This window comes from Helicoverpa armigera, chromosome 16, assembly GCF_030705265.1.
Source record: "Helicoverpa armigera isolate CAAS_96S chromosome 16, ASM3070526v1, whole genome shotgun sequence".
In the NCBI taxonomy this organism is placed as follows: Eukaryota; Metazoa; Arthropoda; class Insecta; order Lepidoptera; family Noctuidae; genus Helicoverpa; species Helicoverpa armigera.
Genome location: NC_087135.1, coordinates 1,718,237 through 1,746,204, shown reverse-complemented (window position 1 = coordinate 1,746,204; position 27,968 = coordinate 1,718,237). Strand labels below are relative to the sequence as shown.

The 27,968-nt window shown below is 34.5% G+C and overlaps 1 protein-coding gene across 1 annotated transcript; it reads right to left on the bottom strand.

Annotated features, from left to right (window-relative positions):
• Positions 1–121: 121 nt before the first annotated feature.
• On the bottom strand, positions 122–27,709 carry LOC110369799 (fatty acid synthase). Its single transcript, XM_064038530.1, has 39 exons — positions 27,516–27,709; positions 26,855–27,047; positions 26,314–26,434; positions 20,043–20,246; positions 19,542–19,658; positions 17,427–17,593; positions 16,712–16,848; positions 15,846–16,049; positions 15,022–15,208; positions 14,378–14,540; positions 13,824–13,993; positions 13,299–13,450; positions 12,878–13,061; positions 12,501–12,649; positions 12,063–12,244; positions 11,701–11,820; positions 11,400–11,509; positions 10,998–11,188; positions 10,720–10,880; positions 10,340–10,597; positions 10,135–10,252; positions 9,829–10,056; positions 9,301–9,744; positions 9,087–9,233; positions 8,863–8,966; positions 8,639–8,789; positions 8,103–8,283; positions 7,578–7,684; positions 6,895–7,059; positions 6,406–6,593; positions 5,899–6,054; positions 5,570–5,821; positions 5,152–5,287; positions 4,484–4,649; positions 4,101–4,251; positions 3,543–3,687; positions 2,810–2,986; positions 1,195–1,297; positions 122–746 (listed from the first exon to the last, which is right to left on the bottom strand). The coding sequence occupies exons 1-39, from the start codon at positions 27,666–27,668 to the stop codon at positions 175–177; spliced, it is 7,014 nt and encodes a 2,337-aa protein (XP_063894600.1). The 5' UTR covers positions 27,669–27,709; the 3' UTR covers positions 122–174.
• Positions 27,710–27,968: the final 259 nt, after the last annotated feature.

Here is a 27,968-nt window from a genome sequence, read left to right as displayed (position 1 = left end):
ATAATTAATTAACCTTAAAAAAGCCTCTCAAAGTTTTGATTCAATGTCAATCATTTACTGATTGATTTTCTCTCTTTTTGTCTCTTAAAAGGATAAAAAAATACACCAAACAATTTTAATTAGAATTATATATTTACACCAGTAAAAAACAAAATAAGTTAAAAGCTAAATAAACTACATCATTTTAAATGATTCTACCAAGTACGTATCACAAAGAATTTCTTTCTCGAACTTGGAAAGTAGGTCAGGAGCTAAGAACTTATTCACAATATTGGATACTCTGCAATCGTAGGGCGCTGATGCATGATCAGATTCTATTTGGAACACTTTCACTGGCTTCGTGGTGTATTTCGATAGGTTGTAGTCTTCTGGGAGCGGCTTAGCCTTTGGATGTGGTATTCCTTTTATCAGAATTAATTCTGACTGCAGCTTCAAGTTTGGTTCATACTGTCTTGCTTCCATGATCCTTCTGTATGCCGCTTGAAGAATAGACGTCTTATACTGATTCGAATAGCTTGCTAACCCTCTCAATCTCCTTACACATGCCTTAATCTTCTCCGACCAAGTCTCCGATTCCTCCAAATCCTTCTTCAGTTCTTCGCTGTCTGTTCCAGTCATCAGCCGGTACATGTGCTCCGCAATGCTATTCTGCAGCTCAGAATCAGTTGAATGGCCGATGTAAGCGTCTAGTTGTACTCTTAATGCATCCGGGCTGCTGTCCAAGCAATACACGGTTCCCACGCGACCTGATAAAAAGATGTTCAAATAATTATTATCCAGATTATTGCGTCAAGGGAATTTTTATTTTATGCTATTGCAGTTAAGGTCCAAAACCGCAGAGTTGAGGATATAGAAGCGGTATCTTAATAGACAAGCAAGAGGATTTTTAGAAAATTAAAATGAACTCATAAAAGTCAAACTCTGAAATAATGCGACGCAAGGGATTCAATCCATAAAAGTCGTTTCCCTTTGTTAATGTTGTCTTAATAATTTTAATATTATTTTCTGAAGAAAGGACAAAATGGAACTGAAATTCTTCGAAGGAATTTTTAATTTTACTTCCGAGAGAAGAGCTGCCAACGCGTAACGAGACATGGACGTTCTATTTTTATTTTGAGGAACAAACCTGGGGGGTAATGTTGAGCTATAAAATTAGAACATAATTAAAATATAATATAAAAAATATGTGCATACCTTCTTTCTCAAGTAGTGCAGCTAACTCCAAAGCAACATTAACGCCGAAAGAGTACCCGAGTAGGTAGAAGTTAGATTTCAGCTTGAACCTCTTCTTCATGAACTGTAAAGAAATTATGTCAAATTCATCAATATTTTGCTTCTATAATTGCACACATTGTATACAATTGGTGTTAAAAGAATAGCGAATAACCATAAAAGGGTCTGTTCGTTTTGCAAAAGTAAACACAATTGTTCTTAAAATAAATAAATGATACCTATACGACAAATTTCGAAGAAAATTGGTCACAAGACCAATTGTTATATTTACCTCATATCGCAATTGTAATTCTTGTATTAATTTTTTACAAAGTTACTCTACTATTTAATAAGTTACGTTTCTTTTGCAGTTATCAAATATTAAAATCATAACTAGGCAATAAGTTATGTTAAACAATTCATTTTTCGATTCATTGAATATTTATCATAACGTTTCACAAAATTTTGGAAAAGACAAACTTTAACAATCGAACTTCTTACAACATCAATTCATTGGTTTTTTCTTTTATTGGCAATCGAAGTTTTTACTGGAAAAATACTTTAAATGTTCGATTGGATGTTAGAAAGAAGATGATGAATTACTTAAAAACAATTCATGGCCCAATAATAAGAATAAATAAAACTAAATTTTAATGTTGTAGTAGGTAAAGTACCAACCTCTCAAGATTGCGTGTGGGTTCGATTCTTGGTCAGGCAAATATCAATGCAACTTATCTAGGGTATGCATGTACTTTCTAAGTATATCTTAGGCACTAATGGCTGATTAGAGATGAAGAAAAATATCCTAGACTATAATGTCTGAAATCATCAACCCGCGTTGAACTGGCGTGGTGATTATCGCTCAATTCTTCTCCATGTGAGAGGAGGCCTGTGCCCAGCAGTGGGATGATAAAAAGTCTAATGATGTTGAAACTAAATGTAGTATTATGTACCAATCATTGTCTTTCCTCAAGTTCCTGCACCAGTGTTCCTTCAGAAATATCAATTGAATTAATTCAATCTTTTATAATAAAAGAGAACGACAACTGTTAGGCAACGATAGTACGGTTTGAGCAAGCACGAATGGCTCCCAATACTAGGTCAAAACGTTCAATACTTAATAAATATACGGGAAATTGTAGATGAATCGAGACGTTGGATTTTCTTTAGGAAATATAAAGAGTAAATGCAATATTTTTCGTGTTCGCTTCCAGGGATGGAAGAATTGTTTTCGATGTTCTGTTGGACTGGACAATGGGTATTGGAAAAGTTGGTAGATTTTTAATAATTCTGCTGCTGGATTTTTGTTTCTTTGTTTAAGTAAAATTCAATGATGATGTTAGTTGAGTTTTGGTACTTTGTTAGTTATGTTTGGGTCACAGTTACAAATTTAGTCGTGTAAAGAAGAATTTTATGGATAAATGTTGCAATATTCTTCCATAACCTATAATAGATATAATAGATCTGATACTGAGAAAGCTATGTGAAGTACCACTGGTTAAGACTGCTTGTCTGGTTTTCAACAATGCAGTACTGCACTTTTTGACATTATATGCCAGCTGAAAGTATCATATTAAACCAATTAGATATATTTTACCTTCAGAATATTGCCAGCCATCTTCTGAATATTGTCATCAGCCATATCAGGACCAAGTTGGAAAGCCATAGCCTGAACTTTCAATCTTTCGGAGACTCGAGTGAAGATTTGGTGGTGACCTTCGAATCCTGGCACCAGAATCAGGTAAGTTTCATTAGGATCCAGTTCTTGTTCTTCCTAGAAAATGAAATAATCAATAATTATTATATACCCTTGGCTCATACCAAACAAACTTGAATACATATGATTATGTTTGCAACTTATCCCTAACAAGTTAATTTACTTCCATATTTGTAATAGTATCACAATTTAATTGTTATGCTTTCATGTTAAAACGGCTTCAGATGAAATTGGCCCTGAAGGTAGGTCTCTAGAGATGGAGATAGCCCGATTTTTAACTGGATGGCGTCTGATATGTAATCTAGCATAATAATATAATAATGTCGGGACACCTTTTCACACACGGTCGGTTAGCCCCATGGTAAGTTATTAATTAACTTGTGTTATGGGTGCTAACACAACTGATAAACTACATATAGCTACATATATACATATTTATAAATACATATTGTAACACCCAGACCACGGCCAACAAGCATGCTCATCACACAAATGTCGACCGAACCGGGAATCGAACCCGGGACCTCAGGTCCGGCAGTCCGGCATGGTGAACATTGCGCCATCGAGGTCGTCACAGTATACAGATGTATATGCAGTTAGGTGATATACAAACCTCAGAACCATTGCTAAGTTTTGTCGGCATTAACACCATGGGTTCCGTAGCCTTACACTCGTCTTCATCAGTATAGGTGTAAAATGCTCCGAGACCAGCATCAAACTTTGTATTATGTCTCTTCACGATAGTAAAGTTTTTCAAGCTATAAACAAAAGAAAATATTGATTTTTAAACATTAAAACCGTCATCCCAAAAACTTTTAAACGTCAGTTTAAAATTTGTCTAAAAATGTCAGATTATGATGTTGAAAGAAGGTCTATTTTGCAGCTACACATTTTTTAGACAAGTATTCGACACATGTTTAAGTTTTTGTAGTGAGATATAAAATTGTAAACAACAGATTACTTTTATTCTTTTTCAAGGAAGGAATCTTGAAGGGATTTTAATAAATCTTGATTTATAATAATACAATAAACTGTATTTTGATTTTTTATATAAAATAGTAGAAGGAGTAATTAATCAAAAAATTATGAATTGATTAAAAAATATGCCAAGTCCGTAAATAAAATTAGGTACAGTTATTTCCAAAGGCAACTAAGTAAATAATGATCTTACCTGGCAATATCGAGTTGTGCTAGTTTCTCAGTAGATATAATCATATCATAAACTTTATGTAGAAGTTGCTTTATTTCTAGTAAGCCAATATCATTGACGTTCAGCCTTTCCAAGGTCAAGTTTTCGTCAATATCGTCAATATGCTGCACTCCTGAATAAAGGGAACAGATTTAATAAAGGTCTTAGGGAATTACAAATTAGTATACTTTACTTTTAATAGGTGAACAAAAATATTTTATATTTTTTTAAATACATTAATCACTCGGTTAACTAAATTTAATGTACATGTAAACTATAGTTTTCGGTAAAAAATATACATTATAGACACATTCCTTTATATACTTTACTTTAGTTAAAACTCAATAAAGAAAAACTTTGCTTACCAATAATTTTGGCGACTTTTTCGAGGAAATCATAATTGCTTTGTTTCTTCAAATCAAACGTCACGACATTCGTGTAATTCAGTTTCAAACTAGTTTCCAAAGCGTTCATAACTGTTGACAGTTTCTGTGGTCGTGTTTTAGTTTCATTGTTTACATTATTATCGAACTGAAAAACAATAAAGACATTATTTCCGCTTTGTAAAAGAAAGTAAAAATGATAGCCAACGTTTCCAAAACATTGAGAACTAACTCCAAAAAATATACTTCTTGTAGCTATGCCCATTTTCACCAACAAATACCAAAATTTTGGGGTCCTCTAAGAGCATTTAGGGAACACTTAATACGAATTACATTTTCACCAAAGTTTAAGTGTCCCTTATAACCTTCAAATTAATATAGGGGAGCCTTTATTCTAAGTGACAGTTAGGGAAACGTTAAGAGATTGTTGGTGAAAACGGCCATAGATCGCCTTCAAAACTTTCAAAGTACTGTTTTGTGTGTGAAAGATTTGTATGTGCTGACAATAACGTCAATCGTCATTTGTTAATTTTCTACCAACAATAATTGGTTATCATAAACATCTCAAACTTCTACAGACACGAATATAATTTCCCTATTCTTACTCCTCAAATGAAATGCAAATATTGGAATAACTAGACAGTCAATACCTCGGTGACTGCGTAACTGCGGAACGCGAGAGAGGGTAGGCGCGCGTCACTGCGGGCCTCGCATATTCTCTCCATTGCTTCCACAGCATATGCATCGCTTTCAGTTTTAGAAGAATTGTTCAGGACTACGAAATGCCTGTTGAAGTGATTTCTTAAATAAGTTTATGAAAGGAAACTAAAAAAAGTCTCCAAAATGTTGCACGGGGCAATTCCTATGTTTTTTTTCGCTGGGAAGTTAAAGGTGACGCAACAAACTGTGAGGCCCAAGTTCACCGACAAAATAAATGTTAGTGTTCTTGAAATAACTGCTTACTTTAATAAAATATAATTTAAATATTTTCAAAAGAAAAAAGACCTTTCTATCCTAGGTGGCATCAAATTAAACCGCCGTAGAACCACGAATCCTATTAATACTTACTTCAAATTATTACAAAGCTTCCTAGAAGACACGTCTAAGCTGGCAACAACTCGAACGTCGTTATTAAATTTCTGTAACATATTTTCTGGTTCCAACGTTACTCCTTTGGTCTCAGTACTATAATTTTGAACAACAAAAATGCCGAACACAGGAGCCATTTTTGTTCCTTCTCTGATTAAATTGATACATTCCTTGTCAGATGTTAAGTTTTCAGACAAAATTTTCACTTGTACATCGAGCTTTTTCCAGGACCTTGAGAAAAAAAAAATTAATAATTCACCCGATTTTTTTAAAAGTATAATTATCTTATTAGTATGAAAAAAACTTACGTCAATTTAATATGTAAATATCCTGTCAAAGCATTAGGTTTTACATGTAACAATAGTTTTTTGACACCACGCTTCACTAGTCGGTCAGCCACTTCGATACCAAACTTAGTGTTGCCACATACAACTATGTATGTCCCTTCGGCAGAATACATGAACCTAAAATATAATAGTATTTTTATGTATGGTAATAAATAAATAATTTTAAAAAGTATCTTTTATCTCCAGTTAAATTTACCTATATGTATAACTGAATATAGGTTATACAAACATTTATGGTCTGCAAGTTTTTAGTTTTTTATACATGGGTTATCTCTGAAACTACTGAAAGTATTAAAGAAATTCTGTAAGATACCTTCAAAATTCTTCTTTTTTGGGGTATCTTTTGCAGTTTATGTGAAATTAAATAATAACCGTGAGAGCCAGAAGGGAATAATCAATGATTTTTATATAATTGATATAAAGTTTGAGAAAGAAAAATTTTGAAAGTTTATCTTGTCTGTACCATACCTGGGAGTGACGTTTAGCACTTCATCAGAAACTTGGATATCTGTCATATTTATCAACACGTTGCCACTGAAGAGCTTCAGTGATTGGAGTCGAAAAGCCCTGGACACGTCTTTTGGAGAATACACCACTCGATACAAAGGTCTTACAATACCTTTACTGATACCTTCAGCAATCTGATATTGAAGTTTCTAAAAAACAAATGCATATTTAATTTTTATATAATAAAAAAAAATCTGTCTTTAACTTTGAATACTTTTGCTTCTGAATAAATATTTACATTTATTCATTAAAATACGTATCAACAACATTTTTAAATATCAATTTAAAATAATAAAAAATAGGTGGCCACCGATATCGGCCAGAGTGGTCGGTGGTCAGGGCCCCAGAGACAGAAACTTCCTCACAATACGAATTTACATTATTTTTTACTTTATGAATCATAATAATAAAAGTATTAAAGTTGGTTACATAAATACATGATGTTCTTACCCTCTTTTCGTCAGCATACTCGGGTTTGAATAAACTCACTGGCCGAAGGGATTTATAATGCCTTGCATCCAACAAGTAAGACAAACCGAAATCTACATTATTTCTCATATCGTCTTCAGAAAGGTCAAATACGTATCCTTCAATGGCCACACATTTCATGGCGGACTAAAAGAAACGAATAATTAATAAAGTATTATTTATGTATATACAAAATAAAATTTAATATACAAATGTTATTTACAAGGAACATTACACTTTTCTCACATGATTAACTTGTTTGTTAAAAAAAAAAACAGGTGAAATTGTTTTAAGTTTGTGGTTTATTTAATTGAAAGTGAAACGTCTTTCGTCCAGATGAAAGTTATGAATGACATCCAAATCCGATTTCCGAAGGAGATTACCTAGCTGCATGGAATATTATAGTGCACGGGCATTTGAGCAGACACAGATACACTCACTGTTTCTTCACTCTCATAGCCCTATTTAATGGCTTCGACACGACCGGAGAGAGATCAGGCGCAGGACCTACATTAACGCGCATCAACGTTCAGACTACGGGCTGCTTTGTGAAAGTTTCTAAAACCCACAAAGCGATTTCGGCCGGGAATCTAACCCGAAACCTCGTGCACAGCAGTCACTAATCCAACAAGGCAGTCTGTGATGAAAGTTACACTTCTACTTACATCTCGCTCCTCTCCACTGGCACAATTAATTACAATACTGCATTGTGACTTCGAATTCCTGATGACCGTACCATGAGAATCCGTTGGATCACAATTAATGTTTTTCTCTAAAACATGTCAGATTTGTTAATGCCTCACTCAACAAAAGACTGCTCAGCAGTGAGACAGCATAGGGAAATAAAAGTAAAGACATCAGTAAACGGGGTAAGCGTAATAATTGGCAACATAGTAGGGAAAACTGCAAACTTTTAGTCGGTCGATAGTTTGTTCGATTTATAAATCAGTATGAAAATGAATGGTAGGACGCACATAACACCGGTCAAATATTTGGCCGGTATCAGACCGACTAAAAACTTAGATTAAATTCACGATTATCTTACAAAAAACAACATTCGGGCTAACTATCGGCCGACTGTTTAGTCTGCAGTGTGCATAATATAAGGGCTGAATAAATGGGAAAAATACATGGGAATCTATAGTCCAGCTACAAATAAATCGTAAACTTAAAACTAATGTGATGCTTACCAATAAGTTGTGGGAACATTTTGAGTAACATCTCTTTTTTCTTTGCATTTTCAACACTAGCGTATATCGGGTATCCCAAATGCAGGATTAAAGATATGATAGCCTGACCAAATGGTTCCGTTGCTCTATTTATAAACACTGATACTTCTCTCAACGTGCTTTTCACATTAAGGATTAAGTTCTGTAAACAATGAACTATGTTAATAAACTGCGAAAAGAAACATGTAATTGACACGCTTTATGCTAATCCATATACCTACATATTTAAAAGAAAGTCGTGTTAGTAAATACTACTTATAACCCAAGAATGGCTGAATCGTTTGAGCTGAAAATAAGATGGGGGTAGCTTAGACCCGGGAGAAGGACATAAGAGTTTTTATCGAGACAAGGGTGAAAGCGCGAGTGGAAGCTAGTCTTTCTTAAAAGTATTTCAAAACTAAATTAATAATCATCATCTATCTAAATTTTCTACACTTACACACAAATCCGATGTAGCTGCGTACCAATTCATAAAAAAATATTTCTTAGAATCTTACCGTACAGTAATACGCGTTAAGATAAGCCAGTGGCACAGTAGCAGCGTCTTCTAAGGTCCAATGCTCAGGAACTGGCCACAACAGTGATGGGTCAGCCTGAACTACACTACCCATTGCTCTTTCGGGAACTACTCCCATGACTCTTTGACCACTAGAGGAAATAACATCATCTCAATTATGATTATTAAGCAAATGCAGTTGAACAGAACGAAATTGTAACATACTTGGTACTGATGCCGCTAAACTCTTTTCCAAAGCCTTTAGTAATATCTAGAGAAGTTCCAATTGCGTTTTCGGCATCTTCGTTTGAAATTCCTACATAGGACACCTGTAAACCACAACATTGATATAATTTTCTGTATTTTTTTACAGTAAGACCTTAAGTTTTACCGGCATTTAAAACAATACCAGTCTTTGTGCCTTCATTATAAATATTACAAAGTTTTACCTGAACTGTTGTATTGCTCACAACTTTTTCAGGTACTTCAACCCATTTCAATGAATCAAGATCTCCAGGTATAGTACTGACCAGAGAAATGTTACTTAAATTGGCATTCTTAGAAGCCGGTATGTTGTAGTAGCCTCCCCATAGTCCCTAAAAAGAGCAAATGTCAGTTAGAATAAGTTTATATTGAAATGAGTCATACAAGGGTCATATTTACCTTCTTCAGAACATTTATGGCTAAATTCTTTTGCATTTGATGTTTTAAAATGTCAGGGTCTGTGTTAGAGTTTGCCATATCATCATCGTCGACTAATAACAATCCTATTTTATCGCCATAATCTTCTCGAAGCTTCTTAATCATACTTAAGGTACCTGAATAAGGTTGCCTGTCTAATACTAAGACGACTTTTCTTGTCTTTTCTATATCTGAACGAACTCTTGGAACCCAAGTAAACTTGTCATCAGTGCCTATTGGTATATATGTAATATTCTCACTATCGCCAGTGTTGACTGTGTTTACTAAAACGAATGTATAAGTTTTGGTACTCATTGTTGCTATAACGTTAAATAATTTATATTTTGGATAGATCTTGGCAGATGCATTTTCAACTGAGAAAATGAACGTGGATTTCGGTACTAGTCTCGACAGTGTTTCCATTTTCTGAAAAATTAACAGGTGATGTCATAATCATTTCAATTATTATTGTATTGAAGAAATTAAAGGTTTCCAGTGTAAATAACTCACTTGATTATCTTCTAGCAAATTGTCGACTACAAAAACAACAGGAGCCTCTTCTTTATCTTTATTTGATCCAGTAAGGATAAATTCTTTATCGGGAATTTCATCAGTTACTTCTTTGAGAAATTGAGATATTTCTGGATAATCCATTGATAACAGTTGAGAAACTCTTATAACGTCTTGCGCAGTGTTTTCAGCTACAATTTGCATGTTCACGTGAAGAGCTCTTTTGAGCTACAATAAAAATCAATGTTTATTGAAAGCACTGAATTACTAGCATCTTTTTATTTGAATCAGTTTTGTAACACTTACGTCAATTTTGCCTTGGAGAATATGAGGTACAAAACACTTAGTTTGAATGACGTCAGGATTAGTGTCGACGACTGGTTTATCAACATAAGCAGCACCTTCAATTTCTATTCCACCACATCTAGAGAGACAGACATCTACATTACTTTCTATCATTCAGGAGTTAAAAGCAAAATTAGTATATACAAAATTTGGATTATGGTGTTACCTTGTTCTTTCGTATACATCATAGTACTCAGCTACTAAATATTTATCACTATTTACTTTCTTATGATTGGCTTTCCAATGGCCATCAAGGTTGATAGTAAGTTTGTTAATACGATTTAATTTTGATATTCCATTGTGGTCTCTTTGTAGCACATTGAATTGTAAGAGGGAGTCGATAAGTAGAATCCATTCCTCTGTGTATTTGATATTTGCTGTTGATAAATCCGATGCTATCGAATGGATTGTTTGGAACATATCCCTGAAAAAAGTATCAGTTTGAGATGTGATAATCTTTGTATTACTACGTCTTCGGCTGTCAACCAACTACGTAATTCACTGCTATTTTTACTAAATGCACAATTTAGTTTTTCTCATACTTACTCATACAAATATCCTCTCATGCGAAGGATTTGGTATGTATCTTCAGTATTAAGAAGAGGGCTCTTGTCATCTGTTATTTTTTCTAGTTCGCGTGCTTTCACGTTTTTAAGATCCAGTTCATTTATGTAGCCTGTAGCTACTGTTGATAGATTGTGGGTTATCTGTAAATTAAAAACTCAATAGTAACTATCAAGCTCTAGTATTGTATTACATGGACTTATGAATTCTTTAAGCATTTTATGGGTATTCAGTCCATGGTTTCATTTATTTCCACTTACTTCAAAATATTGTTTTCCTTTATAAATCATAACACCGAGCGTGAGAGGTTCGTCGGCCTTTATTTCAACTTCCTCATTGAAATGCACGTCTGAGAATTCAATCGACATGGTTCTGTAGTCGACGCCTTTGTACATTGCAAAAGTTTCCCAAACAACCGTCAACAATGCAGCTTCGGGGAACACATAGGCACCTGAAATAATAAAAGTAATAGATTCAAAGTTGTGCCAACAACTTTAGGAAGCAATGAATAACACATAAAATGTGAAATGTTGGATATTTTTTTGTTTTAAAATTAATAAAATTCACGGACTCTCGTTTGGAAGTTAAAACTTAACTCCAACATTATGACATTATTTTAACCGTCCAGTAAAGTCTATGTTTGTCGGAATTCTAATACTCACCATCCCTTTTGTAATATTCAAAGAATTTGTAGTCGTCATCATAGATAGATAAGACAAAGTCTCTGCTAGCTGCAGTAATCCTATTCTTTGCATTGTATCTCGCTAGGGGCCTGAAATAAAGTCGAAACGTTAACTTTTGTTTTGATCAAATTAAAAGTAGTTGAGAGCGAATAAAATAATAATCAAGTGTAAAGATAATTTACAAAATCGAAAGTATTGTAAAATATTACACAAAATAAGCTTAAGCATATTTGCTATCTTTAGGTTATAGTTGAAGTTTATTAGAATAGTTTTTTTTTACCATTTTTCGCTGTGTTCCCACTTCACTAAATGAGATAGTAGTAGAGTTTCTGTGGCAACAGGATATTCTACTCTTGGATAGAGTGACTTGACTTTTGGCGTCAGGCCCAAAAAGTATAATCTAAAAACAAAATCATAATAAATAAGAAACTTGCGTCTATGAACCGCAATGCGTGGATAAAATCATACAGAATCAAAATTTCTTAAAAAAAAAAAATTGTTAACAACCGGGTCAACTATCGGCCGACTGTTTAGTCTGTAGTGTATGGATACTTTAAGTCATTTATGGAGAGATAGTGATATGACTTCCCAATTAAAATTACTTTTCTTCCTCAACCATCTGATTGATGAAAAGCTACTTACTTTCCAACAGCTTCCAACAAAAACTTCACAGGATTAGAGTTACTACGTCTGGTTAGTGGTACATGATTACACTTGTCCAATGAACGCTTCAGAATGGCTTGCAGAAGACCGTGGGGAGCTATTTCAATGACAATAGCATTTTCTGGTATAAGCTTCGATGCTTCTTCAAAAAGCACTGAATTCTGTTGAAAAAAAAAATGGAAAATTGTTGTTTAGTTGAACTAAACTTGAAACAGGTTTTTATTTACGTTTTAATTATGTTCCGTCAAAATTCGTATATAATTATAAAGAGTTTCTTCAAATTGAACGTTTCGAAAAACAACCCTAGAATTCAATTACGGCCAAAATTCTTCTGTGGCTTAAAATTTATGCGATGAATAAAGCTAATGTCGACGATAGAAAACAATAAGCTGTTTCTGATTACTTGGATCAACTTACCAATAAATTATTAGTATGGTATTCAGCTGAAGAATATTGAGCTGCTGGCTCGTCCCACTGGTTTTGTGGTACAGATGTGGATACCCATTTGCTGCTGCGTTGCTTTGGGTTTTTAATTACTTCACGCAAATACTTCAGAAGACCGGGTCCTAGAAAAAAATACAATCTTTATATAACAGATTATGTATTTGATTATTAAAATCTACTCTACCTGATAGGTAACGACTTGAATTAATATTATGACCTTATAATGTTTTCCTTGTATTGCTTTTCGAAAAAAAGAAACAGCGATTTGGAGTATCAAAATTTTTATTTACATTCGTACCAAGTTGTTAATACTTAACTTGTAAAGAAGAAACAAAAAGTATACTACTTACCAGCATCTTTAATATATCTTGAATGGTAAGCAATATTGGAGCAGGGTACTTCTTTAGCAAAGATACCACGTGATGTGAGATCAGCTACAAAAGTCTTCATTATTTCAGCCGGACCTGATATCGTTGAGGAGTCAGAGCTGTTGTGACAAGCTACTTCAATTTCTGGTGGGCAGAGTGCTTTTACCTAAAAAAAGCAGTAATATTTCGTGATTACCTACGGAAAACCTTGGATTGGCATCTCTATAAAAAGACAAGAAATTACTCTGAAAGCCAAGAGCATAATCAATTTGAATTACAATTGCCAATAAAAAAATTGACTTTAACTTTGATGTTCGTTTATAACAAATCCAGGAATGGGAAAAAATAAAATTGTTGTCTTTTTCGGCTGTGACGACATTATTAGGTCATAAAGGTAACTTACAGCTTTATATCCCAACCCAACTGCAGCCATGGACCCTCTGATGAATGGAGTCTGCAGAGAGACAAGACCGCGGCTGTAAGCTGACAGTATCATCTCCTCGGCTGTGAAGCACCCATCGGCGTATGCGCAACCTAATTCACCAACACTGTGCCCTGTGGAAGGTACAATGGATAAAACACATGATAAGTTATCAAAGTCTAAGTCAAATCATTTTATTTCATTTAGTCCTTTACAAGCAGTTATAAACGATCTGAATAAGTCCATGAACTACTTTTCTAAGGATCATAGATTGTTCATATCTTTTCGAAAATTGGCTCAGCCACCGAGCTTTGCTGATTCATGTTACAAATTCATCATATTTTCAAAATTTAAAGGTATCAGCCAAGCTCTGTGAACAGTGATAAATTATTTGGAATATTCTAAGTTAATACTCATAGTAATAGCTTTCTGTTTCAAATTGAGAGATATCACTAAAAACATCATAAAATAGCAGTTTATAATTCCATTCTTGTATTCTCAACTTACCAATAATATTATCAGGAACAATTCCCAGTTCGCGGAGTATGTCAGTCAAGCCAATTTGTACGGCAGCGATACCGACAAACGAATGTAGAATATTGTCGTAGATAGACTTGTCTGGATTGGTTAGAATATTCACAATGTCTATGCCTTTGGGCTCTAGTGCTCGGCGACATCTGAAAATTTAAGTTATTGTTACAATTTTGAATTGAAGTCAAAGGAATAAATATTTTTATTTTCCGAGCTCGGGAGTCTCAAGTGTGGCTTCGATTCCTGGTCAGACAAGTTTTTGGGAGCATATTTTGGAGACCAATGACTGATTAAAGGTGCATGCAAAGCAAGTGGGTAACGCTCAATTCATCTCTATGTAAATGAAAAAAAGCTGATGCTGAGCTTAGGCTTTAAAGCAAACCTTACATTATGTTAATGATCAGCTCATTAAAATGTTCTAACGAATTATGTTCTAATCAATGTAATACCATAGTTAAAATTATAATCCCCCTGTTCAATCATGTCATCCATGTAAAATTAATTATAATTAATACAGTTTTGCTACTAACTTTTCAATAGCCGCGGCGAATATGGGAATGCGCATCAACTCTGCTCCCATGGTGGCCCATTGTGAACCCATGCCGCTGTATACAAACCATACAGGTTGGACTGTTCCGTCTACATACTCCACTTCTTTTGCAATGCATACTGTTTCATTTTTTTCGTTTGTTTCTGAAAATATGGTAGTAATGTTAAAACGTTCTAGGGCGGTTAATACAGTAGTGTTTCTTAAGTATGAAGAAACCTAATCTACCCGAAGAGATTTGTTGATGTTTGAAACGTATAAGGTAAGGATTAATGTCGCAAAGCAATTACTTCAAGTACTTAGCTTATGAAAACATTTGGGATTACATAAAAGGTGCACATTAGAGTACATAAGGCTAGTACATAAGGAAGTAAACAAGATGAGAATATACGGGCGTACATAAGAGAACACATAAGGCCGTGCATAAGGTAAGTACATAAGGCGAGTACATAAGGAAAGTTTTGGGAAATAATTCACTGCGTACACCCAGATGGTACTCAATGAACCGTCTGTTATTTCACGTTTATTTCCCGGAAAAATTCAATCACGCAATAAATATTTGGTTTCCAAAAATAACATTTATCTTATTCAGCTTAACAGCATTTTTTACAAACAATGATGGCTTACCGAGTATAGTATATCCTCTGCAAGTGTGACCAGCTACAGCCTTTTCGTGAATATCATGTAACAGGCCAATCTGTTCTGGGTCTACTGGCAGCTTGTTTAGCTGGTCAATCATGGTCTTAACACAATCATCTTGTCTTCCAGATGTTAGGATTATATGAGGTATACTGCTACGGTAACGTTGTAGATCCTAAAAGAGAAATAGATTAGTTGAGGTTTGATATAAGAGGGCTTCTTTGTTACTAAGAGCACCTGCAAACTTTTAGTCGACCGATAGTTTGTTTGGGTTCATAAATCATCATCATCATCATAAGTACCTATGAAGGTGAATGGTAGCTTACTGTCTGTTTCTTTTAAATATTATAATTATATTCCAATTAAAATATTATAGAAATATTAATGCGATTTAAAACATCTGTAATAGTGTTAAAGACTTTTTGATTAATTAACGTTAAGTCTAGGTTATTGTTGAATATAAAGTTGTTTTAGGCAAAGATAATGAGAAATCTAAAGAAACTTATGTTCTTTTAAAGTGTTAATTGTTTAAGAATTTTAGGGACTTTATTCATTTAACTTAAGTTGTGATAATTGAGGTTAGCTATATAACAAACTGGCTGTTTTCCCATGGTTTCACTTGCGTCCTGTACTAAACAACTATCCGTACCCTGATAACACATAGCCTTTGTACTCCGGGGATAGTATTTTCCGAAAAATGAAAAAAAAATCGAATTGGTCAAGTAGTTTTAGAGCCTATTCGTGTGAAACATACAAACAATCAAAACTTTCCTCTTTGCAATGTTAGAGTAGAAAACATTATTTCTGTTTACCTTAGGTTTATAATGCCCCTTCATAAGAACATGAATATTGGTTCCACTGTAGGATAAAGAGTTCAGTGCAGTAAAACCTCTTCCGAATGGCATGTTCTCAGTGACCACTTGCAATCTTCCTTCACGAACCGAAGGGATTTTATCCTGAGGGTCTTTGTAGTGTAAGTTCGCAGGAATTTGACCAGACTGGTAGGCAAGACAGACCTGTAAAGAAAATATGTATTAAACAAACCAATTTATTTAGTATATAAAAGCGGGTAGTGTCAAGATATTATCAAATCTCATATCCGCAATCAGGCTATGAGAGTGAGGGAATAGTGAGTACAGCTACGTCTGCGTAAATGCTTATGCACTAATATGTCCTGCGCAGCTGGCTGATCTCCTAATAAAGAGAACAGCCGCCGTGGTGGAAATCGACCTTGAAAGCCTAACTTATATCCTGCATTTTTAAGTCTTATACATATAGATCATAACAATAGTTTTTTTCACTATTCACTAAGGGTGTAATTTAAATAAATTAAATAAATATTTTGTAAAAAGTCGCGGTGGCCTAGTGGGCAAAGAACCAACCTCTCGAGTATGAGGGCGCGGGTTCGAATCCAGGTCAGGCAAGTACCAATGCAACTTTTCTAAGTTTGTATGTACTTTCTAAGTATATCTTAGACACCAATGGCTGATAAAAAGGTGAAGGAAAACATCTTGAGGAAACCTGGACTATAAAGTCTGTAGTCACCATCCCGCATTGAGCAAGCGTGGTGATTAATGCTCAATCCTTCTCCTTGTGAGAGGAGGCCTGTGCCCAGCAGTGGGACGATAAATAGGCTGTAACTAACTAACTAACTAACTAAATATTTTGTAAGTCTTGCCTTTGTTAACGAGCACGCTCCAGAAGCCGGTTCACTATGACCCATGTTAGATTTGACGCTTCCAACTTGAATGATTTTATCTTTAGCGAACACTTTACCGATCGCTTCCAGTTCTGCTGCATCTGCGTTGGCGACTCCTGATAACACAATTATTATGTTTTTTTTTAACGACGCCGAAAATCATCAAATGACCCTCCCGCTGTGGGCTAGCAGCTGTGAGGGAGTGTCAGACTCTTACTGACTAAAAACCGTCGTGTTCCGTCTTAGGCCTTTTATGTACCAGGGCCGCGGTAACTCTTCCAAACAATCCCGCAGCCCCGCAGGGGCAGGGGTAGCCAGACATCTGACAACTTTACTAATCTTTACAAGAGGAATTACGTTGCCGAGGAGCGGGGTTAAGGAGATCAGATGGGAAGTCGCTCATTATAAAGGCCTAGAACTTATCTGCTGGTTTCTTCTTTTCTATCTATATATATTCTATCTGGTTAGACTGGAAGCCGTCTCCTATTAGGTAAGTGGCTAGATGGCTAGGCAGATCTAGTTTTAACACACCAAGCTCAGATGTTCAAGAATTAATATGAAGCTACCTACAGCATTGACGAGCTTTTATCAGTACTTTTAGTACCGTGTGTGAGTGACATTGTTACAAACGTCAGTACATAGCTTCACATTTGTTTACTAGAGAATATATCTAAACTGCGTAAACACTCCTTACCCGTAGAGCTAGCTTCAATATATTCTACATCACGGGGTGAAACGCCAGTATCCTTGTAGAAATCTTCAAGAAACTGTTGAATTTCTTCCGGCTTCCGAGTTGTTAAGAATTGTTCTGCCATAGTAGTGCTGTAGCTGGATTTCGCGTGGTATACTTCAGCGTAAATCCTGTTAAAATAGTAGGATAATGTTAATAAAAGACTACAATTTAAAATGCGGCAAACTATATGGAATAACTCCAGAATAGTTTTACTGTTGTAATAACAACACATATATGTCTAAAATCCAAGCTCACTACAACCAAATTCTAGCACATTTCACTCTAGATTCATTCTACATATATATTATTTTAACAAACACTAGTCTATAATCCAGTACGATTCAATTCATCCACTGTAAAAATACGTTGAAAATACCTGGTACAAAAAGGATGATACAAATGCATGAGCCCGGTCACACGGTCGTCACTCGTGGATGTCATGTCACGGTACAATTTCAACGGTACCGACAATTGGACAAAAAATAAACCGACCTTTTAATGGACCTTGCAATTTTAGCTGGTGCATGTCTATTGTATTTTGTTGAAATAAAATCGGAAAAAAAGAATGCGTTTAAAATCGACTTCCTTCGTAGACTAAAATTGAATCAGTCTCACATAGCCTCTTCAGTAAAATCAATTGAGGTTGAAAAATTAATATAACACGAGTATAGGAACAACCATGACTGTATATCTTTTCACTCGAGAAAAAAGTTAAAGGAAAGTAGTTCATATGCAGTTACTATAGTACCCCAAAAACCTATTATTTTCTCTCAAATCGTGGAATTAAAAAAACTCAATAAATCACTCCCCAACTGACTTCCAGATGGATGTGAGCACAGAAAACCATACGTTAATTTGGAACTGAAAATAAAATTTACTTTAGAAAATAGAGGTTGACAATGAGAAAGTGGACGCTAACACTTGCTTGCAGAGAAATGGGGTATGTCGCCGTTCCATTATCGCGTCACAGCATAAGGACTTTCAGTGTAAATAAAGGGAACATATTTTATAAGGAAAATAATTTGTTATTGTTAGACTTGGCTTCGGTATGGGAACTTGAGAGACTTTGCTGCCCAATGCTACGATTCTTTACTGTTATGGTAACAGTTTATGATAAGGATTTACGGCGAATAGTAAGTTTAAAGTTTTCTAGGCATGGACTCAAGTAGACGACATTGACAAAAAGAAAATACTTAAAAGACGGATACTTTTAAAGAAATCATAGGTGGATTTAGAGTTTTCTATTCAAGAACTTTTTACAGATTAAACAAAACAAAAGAGAAAAAGCCGGGACTTTAAAGACAGTTACTGTTTATAAAATGATGAATACAGTTACAAAAAAACTAAATTAAATACTAATAATATAATAACAATGAAAAACTTAATTACATACGTATTTTTTTGTGCAATACATAGTTTTACTGTTATAAATAATATTTAAAAATCAAATATTAATAGACACCAAGCGAATTTATTTTAAATTTATTCGCCCATTATCCAATCAGGATGTAACGACTTTGTAATGAATCATTTAAAATCAATTCATTAATATGTAATGAGTTTTACTTCCGATAATGTTCGTACATTGCGAGGTCCATTGTCACAATTTATTTAAACGTATCGATTGATTAATTATATTAAAAGTAGGGACTGTGAAGCTTACGTAATGCAAATGAATAAACCAGATGTTAAAAAGAACTGTGCTACTGTCTCAAACAGTTAAGTTATTCGGAATTTTGTAAAAAAAAGCTATTTATTCGTAAGTCATATATATTCATGTACCAAGTTATTGAGAAAGAGAGCAAGTAAGACGATAAAAGATAGAAAAGTATGGAAGAAGAAAACATGCTGCATCGATGTCAAACAAAATTGGTACAAGGGCAGGAGGATGATGATTCATATAACGGTATTGAATGTCTGAGTCGAAAAATATTCTCATGGACTGTTCTAGAGTAGGAATCTTCATGTCGCAACAAGTACATCAATACAAAGATAAACTTATAAAGCAGCTGCTATTGTAGTAGAGACCGAACAGATTTTAGCATAATGTGAAGCCATAATTGAATAAGATCTCACCTCTTTGCGTCCTTAGCTTTCTGTAAGAATAAGACGCTGATGGCATCGGATCTGACGTAACCATCTCCGTGATTATCGAAGCATTTCGTCTTGCCGTCCAAGCAGAGGAATCCATATCTGAAACAGATTTCGTAAAGATAACAATTTGAAAATCTGTGCATTGTTACGATATTTGCGACTATTTCTCATCTGCACTATTCCTGGTTGCATCCTCAGCTTGGGACTTGGGAACCGTTTTCAGGCTTTTTCTTCTACACTTAACATAGTAGTCAACTTCTTTGATACATTTTATAGCACATAAAAGTAACACTCGCTCTATAGCTAGCCAAGGAATTGGAACTGATGCATATGATAGCTTTAATTATGCTCTCGTATATTTGTATCTACCAGTATTAATACAATGGCGTTGTGTTTCCGTAAATTGTATGGTCAAGAAATGTTTACTTAACAGGTAAATAAGCCTTTCAATAAACAATGTTAATTTTAACTTTATTCACTTACCTTCTCATATTCAAAGCAACATTCGGATGCATGCACAAGTTACACCCCCCAACGATGGCTGCCTCACAGACACCGCTAGTAATACTCTTGTAGGCATGTTCGAGACACGCCATAGAACTCGAACAGGCCACATCGAGAGCATACGAAGGACCTTTGCTGTCCAGCCAGTAGGAAATACGGTTGGCGTACATAGCTTTGTTGCATCTGAAAAAAAATATATAATAAGATTTTTTTGACGATCAGTAAGGTGTAGAATAAAATAAAGGGTTCGAAACAATGGGATGTACTATTGTTATATGTAGATGTTTTTATTGTTTTTTTTTTCAACTAATATTATTCACGAACGAAAATGCAAATGTTATGAGGAAACATAAATTAAAAATGAGCTAAATAACATGCCTAGAAAGTTACGATTAATTTGCTATTTTAAATAGAAATAAATTAAATGAAGAGAGATAAAGTTTAATGATCTTTAGCTTCATATGACCGGTACAGTGGATACAATTGAAATTAATTAAACAATAGGTATACTTTTCGAAAAGTCTAGCGAAACGGAAAACCAAACTGAACATTTCAAACAAACATTTCAATGAAGCGTAAAAAACTGAAACGCATATTTTTAAATAATGGTTAAGGCGCATTTTTTAATATAATAAACTATTTTAATACTGATGTTAATATGAAATTAATAAATGTCTCTATTTGAAAACTGCTCATTTGACTAATAGTTTTCTCTCTAACCAAAGCCTGTCAACAGCCACTCCATAAATCTCTTGTAATTATTATCATCTTTAAAGTCATCCATTTATCTTTTATAGCTTCGCTCTCGCTCACCGTCAATTAATTGATAGACCACTTGATCACCTGATGTAAAGTAATTTTTATTCTCATTGCCCGTAGAGATTTATGTTATAATAGTCATACAATTTGCTTGTCTTATTTCTTATCTCTTTTGAGTTTAAAACCTACAAAATAATAATTAGAGAAGCTGATGTGTTCCTTTCGTATTAATACATGTACCTAAATATTATAACCAAAAAATAGGAATGCCTAATTGCATTTCTATCATCATCATCATCTCAGCCTAGGACGTCCACTGCTGAACATAGGCCTCCCCCTTAGATCTCCACAGATACCTGTTGGAGGCGACCTCCATCCAGCGTCTTCCAGCGACCTTTATAAGGTCATCTGTCCACCTTATTGGTGGACGTCCTACGCTGTTTCTATGCTTGCTCTTAACGAGGAGTTGTGCCAAAAGAAGACACAACTGACTGTAACATTTACTTTTTTCTATGGTATAAGTTATTATTATTAGAACGGAATATTCAATAAAAGTTAAATCTCCTAACTAACAATTTGAGTTAAATAAAAGTTTGATATAAAAAAATAGTATTTACCGCACCAGAACCTTGGATTTTACTACTATTCTATTACTATAGACTATTAAACGATATGTTAAAAACCTAACTGTTCTTTTCACTATTCAATATTTAAATAACTGTCCGCTTGTTTTGTCTACCAGTATGACTAGACTATTTTGCTAGAAAACCTCTACAGTACCTACACCACGCTTGCAGTACCTAAAATATTCACCACCGAAAAACACAAAAAAATATAATCTACCTCGCGACCCCTTTCGTAAATACGCGTCCGTATAAATAAATATTGACCAATGCATTCGGAACACTCGTTAATGTATGTCGCCGTAAATGTTTTATAGCCTTTTGTCCATCGCAGAGTCAATCGTGTACATCATGAATATAAATATGTTCCGTTCCGGAATGTATTTCACTATATACCGAATGTATTCTGAGGTTTTAATAATAAGGGCTTAATAAGCTTACTGTTTTGCATGTTTTAATTGAGTAGTGGCGGATATTTTTTGGTTGTTTGATGAAATCTGATGAATGCAATATGTTGTAATTTCTTGGTCATGGATTCCAAGGTTGTTTATCAGTTTTCTACTTAGAGAAAGGTGAAGGCTTTTTAAATTTTTCCGACTTCACAAATTCAATCAATAGTATTAGACCTGTCATCATCATCTCCCGAGCCTTTTCCCTATTATCATGCTTTATACAAGTGTATTACAAGAAGCGACTGACTATCTGACCTCCTCAACCCAGTTACCCGGACGATGCTTAAACCTGTAGTATATGTGATATTCGACCTGTCACCAACCTCGCTAAAACTTTTAATACTAGATACAGCGCTGGAGAATCAAACCCAGGATGTAATTTAAATTCGGAATAAAATATTAACAGGATGCCGATTTCAACGAGTTTTTTTGTAAAAGAGCTTTCAGTTCCGAGTTTCAGCTTAAACCCGATTTTTCTTCGAAATTCGACACTGAAATAAATAAAGCTGAAAGAGAAAAGGCGAAGGTACGAGTATCGTTAAGCGAAACTATCTCGAATGGGGGCGATCGGATCATATCAGAGATTTATTGTTTTACATCAAAAATAAAAAGTTACTCCGCTAAGTCTTTTTTTGGGATCACTGAGTATTAAAAACAGAAGTGCAAAAATAAGGAAAGAGTAATTCACATTGGTTTCAGAAGTGAACGTATTTACTGCAGACGTAAAAATATCGGAAAAAATATATAGGACCACTCACTTTGTTACTCTAAAAATATACTTCGTGAAAGCTGAAATACGCTCTGGTTTGTTTTGTGAATGTGTATGAATTAATGATAGAATTTTTGTCTTGCATAAACAACATTTTATCTCCCCTTTTAAAAGGTATTCGATAATACACATACAGAATGACTACTATAAATATGAAGAGCACAGTCCACTTCATAAATTATACAGAGTGGACCTTCTCATTTCCTCTACCTATCATATCAGAAACACTACAAATGATGGTATTCGTCAAAGTTACGAGCACTTCCAAAGTTAAAGACACGATACTAAGTATAATGAAGGGATGGACGTGCGTTAGAATCAGTTGGCAGAATCAATCGATCTTGTGGGGCGTGAGATCGTTTGTCATATCTGGAGTTGCTACTTGAGATTTTTTTTGGTCTTTGGTGTTATATATTTTTGTGGGTATTGGGGGCGGAATGTGGGTTAGTTTCTGGGTTGAAGTCAATGAAATTGGGGTCAAAAGTTTACGATAAGTTTAATTGTTATGTGTATGAATGAGTACTATAGTGATGAGATACCGACCCGTAAAAATAATGTTTATAACAAGTAAGTGTCGATTGAACATTTGAGATAAAACGTAAACATTGATTTTATCAAAGTGTGTAAAAACTTTCGACATATATTTTTTTTATGTCTTGTTTTTGCTAGAAATATAGTTCTGAAAAATGGTAACATCTGTTATTTATTTCAAAATCCAGGTCCATAATATACAATAACGAGCCATCACCCTATCATAACGCTAACTATACTCCGCTTAACCTTCAAACACTACATTTGAACTCGCATTATAAACTTCAAGGCAGCTCATTAGCATTTTAATATACGACCAAAATTGCCAAGTGGTCCGACCTTTATTCATAATTATTTTCTTATTAGCCAAGTGCGGAACGCCACCTGCGCACCACGGTTAGATTGAGATTCATTTTAGGGTTCTTTTGGGTTTTATGGGAACTTCTAATAAAGTACCCTGTCAACTGACTCTTGACATCATGATGCTTTATGCGCACGGGAATATTATAAGTAGACCATTTGGTTTAAATCTATTTAGGGTAAGAGATCATATTGTCATATGCTAAAATAGTAAAATTATCCTGATGGTCGACAACTTAATAGGTTCATAAAAAATATGTATGCAATCCTTTAACGTTAAGTAAATATCAATGATGGCACTATGATATTTATGTATTTTGTGCATTTGTTACAGGTTTCAGTTACAATAAGACGAGATATGTGGAACATCTTGTAATGCAATTTCTTTACATGTGCAGGTTCATCTTACTCGCAGACCATTATTAGCATTAAGGACTTTTGACTATGTAAATGCCAATCTCAAAGAAATAATAATCTGCGGAACCAGCCTTTAAACAGCTCACACCTACTTTCACTTTTACCCTGTAAGCAACGCGTAAGAAAAAAAAGGCCAATTTTCGTCCGCGCACTACGTACGTAATGTAATAATAAAAGTGTGTCCACAAAATGTTATTTAGTTTGGGAAAGTTCCTTCTTGGCTAAATAAGGAATTAGGTACCTTTACAGGAATAATAATGTGGAAGCAAAGTGCTCTAGTTTCCTGAAACCGGATCGTGGCTTAGTAACAACCTTCAGGCTTTATCGATCAAGGGTAAGCATGATAAAAATATGAATAGGGTTTTCGTAAAATATTAATTTTATTCTAGACTACAAAAAACAATTTATTTTCTTTGACACAATATGCAATTTAACCCTTTAATCCAACTTCTAAAACGGTCCTCATCAAAATGCAATTATTTTCTATTAAAGGGATTTACCCTCTCAAGCAAACCAGCGTGTAAAATCTAGTCTAAAATAAATTTACTCTTAAACGAATTTAGTCAAAGCAAATATGATTTAAAGGGTCATCAAAATATGCCTGGGGCTAAATCGACCCATCTATTAGAACATTATAACATTGTGCCTAGCCCAACCATGCGTAAGTTTAAGCAAATAAGATTTAGAATCTAAATAACCCTGAAAATTTATTGGCGTTCATGGTCGAGCTATCAAATTCACAAATGACACCCGAGGGTGTTGTCGAAATAAGGGGTAGTCGGATTTATGGAAAAGCAAGTATTTTTTTCCAGTTTCTCTTTAAATATATAAGTCGAAATACTCAAAGGTGTCTAGGCTTTATATAATTACAGGAATTTCTTATCTTTCTTATTTCCACAGCTTTAGAGATTATCTTTATTCATAGAAATAAATACGTTTTCATGTACTGCAATTTTTTCAACTGAAGAAAATTATGTTTTCTGTAGCGTTAGTATTTTCTTCAGACACGTCATTTGATGCAACTTAATCTTCAAATCCTGGGCCAATACCATCGAAATGTCATCATCCTACTCAGTAATTTATTCTGATACTGATTATATCTACCTATATTATAAGTATCATGATTTTATATTGTGTTCGAATAATCATTATTTAGTCTATATTTATACAATTTATAAGGAAAATGTCTTTCCTTGCACAGATAAAAGGATACTTTTTTCCACAATAGGATGCTGATAAAGAGGACATAGGTGGCCTCGTAAATCTTTTAACCCACATCTGCGTATAAATTGTGGGGTCTAAGTGACCTTAGGCCTTCAGCGGACACAAGGAAGGTTAATTAAGAAATACGGAGCACTTGTCGCAATATAGTACTTACTTTTTTTGGTACAATATAAGGAAATTAAAGCTAAGAATAAAAGTTAGTAGCTTTGCACCCTTTTCAAAGTATAGCGTGGGTTTGTCAGAATTATATTTTGTCCGAACGCATTATTTTTATTACTTTTTTTGTCAATGTATTTTTGCATACGCGGTTATTGATATGAGTGTTAGCTTCCAATACTAGCAAAAATATTGTGTTAGTATAAATTAAAAAAAATATCAAAACTGTTAACTACAACAGAATAACAATCCTTTAAAGTGCCACTAGTTCCAAAAACATTATTTTTTCTCTTTTTAGTGACATATAAAAATATGGTACACGTACTATTTTTATGTACACTTATTTTTAGAAACCTAACAAATCACTCAAAATCATTACCAACACAAAACTTTCGTCCATTTGCGACTAACGCAGTTACGCTAAACACGTCCAAAATTCATTTAGAAAATAATTTACTAGATTGAATTAAAGTCCTAATAAAATTACACCTAGTTTCAACGGCGGCAACGCTTCGTTCTGCTTAATTTACTGCTATCGAAAATAAATTGGGATGCTCTCTAAATCAGTGTTGGGTTTCCTTCAGGCATAGAACGCGATTTGAAAGCCTGATAGGCTAATTTCAGAATATAAATCTCTTCTTCTTTTGTAGGATTGATTTATGTTTTCTTAACCGATGGGCCTAATTAAATCTTTGAAATTTTGCTAGATATTGTTCCTAACTAGATTTCTGATGTTTAAGTTAAATTTTCTTAGAAAAGGGATTACTTATACTATCATGCATGCTTTACGTAGTATAACATTTTTCCAGCTTAATATATGGTAGAAAAAATTCTATGAACCTTAACAGCCATATAGAAGTTCTATCCAGACTGAAATTCTACTAAGGTAGTAAACAGGCTCCAGGTAAGGAGAATAGATAAGAGATTCCTTATAAAGTACTTGCTCAAAAGGTACTTGCCCAGTAATACCGAATCCATTGCGCTGAATAGATTCGTAGACGACAAGCTTTTCTGATTCGGAGAAGGCAGCTCCTATGAAAACACCAATCTTCTTTCCACGAAGTTCCACTGGGTTGATACCTGGTAAAATATAAGTAGAGTTTGTGAGTGTGTTTCGTATGTATTCATTAATTCTTCTAGCGCTGAACAGCTTTCGATGAAAGTTGATAGTGATGACAGTTATATAGGTTATGTATCAGAATAACAAACTGACTACTTTTTATCCGGGTATGAGAAGCAGTTCTCTCAGAAAGCGGGTGAAACCGCACATCCTCATTATCTTTATTTTTTATGTTCCTTTTGCTCTGTTCTCAGATTAAGTTATAAATAACCCTGAACCCAATTAAAGTATGGGTCAACTAAAAATCTACATTTGTCTACATAAGTCGAATCTATCGGAGTAAATATTGCTCTAACAAATATACAAAAACATATCACTACATGGCACCAATAGATTCTTAAACCAACGACACTTTGGGAAAATCATGTTTTAAAACATACCTGCATCAAAGATAGCACTGTAGGCATGCTCCAAAAGCTTCCTACTCATCGGATCCATAATGAGAGCCTGTTTGTAATGGACCTTGAAGAACTGGGCATCAAACCGGTCGACTCCTGAGATCAGACCGAAGTGCTTCGGAATCTCTGGGTGGTCGATATCCCAGCGAATGTCTTTGCTGGTTACCATGTCAACCTGGAAGGAGAATTGGGAATAAGAAGAGCGTTATGGCTATTTTTTGAGCTGTAGAAACTGTTCTGTCGGTTTCAGCAACCTTCACAAAGCATCCCGTACTCTTATGTAAGAAAGACGAATAGATTTGTGAAGAATCACACACTAATGCCAGAAGTTTGATTGGTACGAAATCAAAATATGGAAATTAACATAAATCAAAAAGTTCTCATATTTGGCACATAAAGCTGGGGTCACTAAACGCTACTTACTCATTAGCAGTCATTGTAAAACGACTTGAAAAAACTCTGACACTAAGTTTAAAAAGATTATCAACGGCTATAAACTGTGGAATTGGCTTTGCTTTTACTTATTCTCTTTTTAGGAAATCTTTGCTCACAAAACACACATTTCCTTGATCGAACCAGAGATTAAAAAATCTTTAACTTAATACCTATTATACTTTCACAGAATAACAATTTAAACACTCACATTATTATAAAGGTTCTCCTTGAACTCCAAGACGCTGTCAGACTTTGGGAACAAGCCTGACATGCCACTAATCACCAGTTCTTCACCACTCAATCCTCGAGGAACCGGTTCCTCACGCTGTACCACTGAAGATTCTTGCGGTGAGGGTGCCATATCGTATTAACAAAGTTGACAAAAATTAAAGTCTGGCAGCCGGCAACCGTACCTAGACTCAAACTGAAAGATGTAAACATGGAATAGAAAAAAAAGTGCCTATTTATATCATTGTGGCTAGACATCATTGGAAAAGTATATTTGGGTTGGTTTGGTTCCGTAGGTATTTTCTTTTTATTTAAAGCGTTGCTTGATCGTCCCTCTGTATGTGTTTGTACTAATTATTCAAAAGAACGCAAAATTACGAGAAAGATAGCCTTATTTTTAATCACTTAAAATGAATTACAGAAAAATGAAGAT

Excerpts from the sequence above, each read along its gene's own strand:
- LOC110369799 (XM_064038530.1), bottom strand. The coding sequence starts at position 27,668 with ATGGCACCCTCACCGCAAGAATCTTCAGTGGTACAGCGTGAGGAACCG. Across the intron at positions 10,253-10,339 it reads GATGTATACGAAAGAACAAG|ATGTGGTGGAATAGAAATTG; the intron begins GTAACACCATAA and ends CTGTCTCTCTAG. Across the intron at positions 10,057-10,134 it reads TTCTCCAAGGCAAAATTGAC|CTCAAAAGAGCTCTTCACGT; the intron begins GTAAGTGTTACA and ends TTTTTATTGTAG.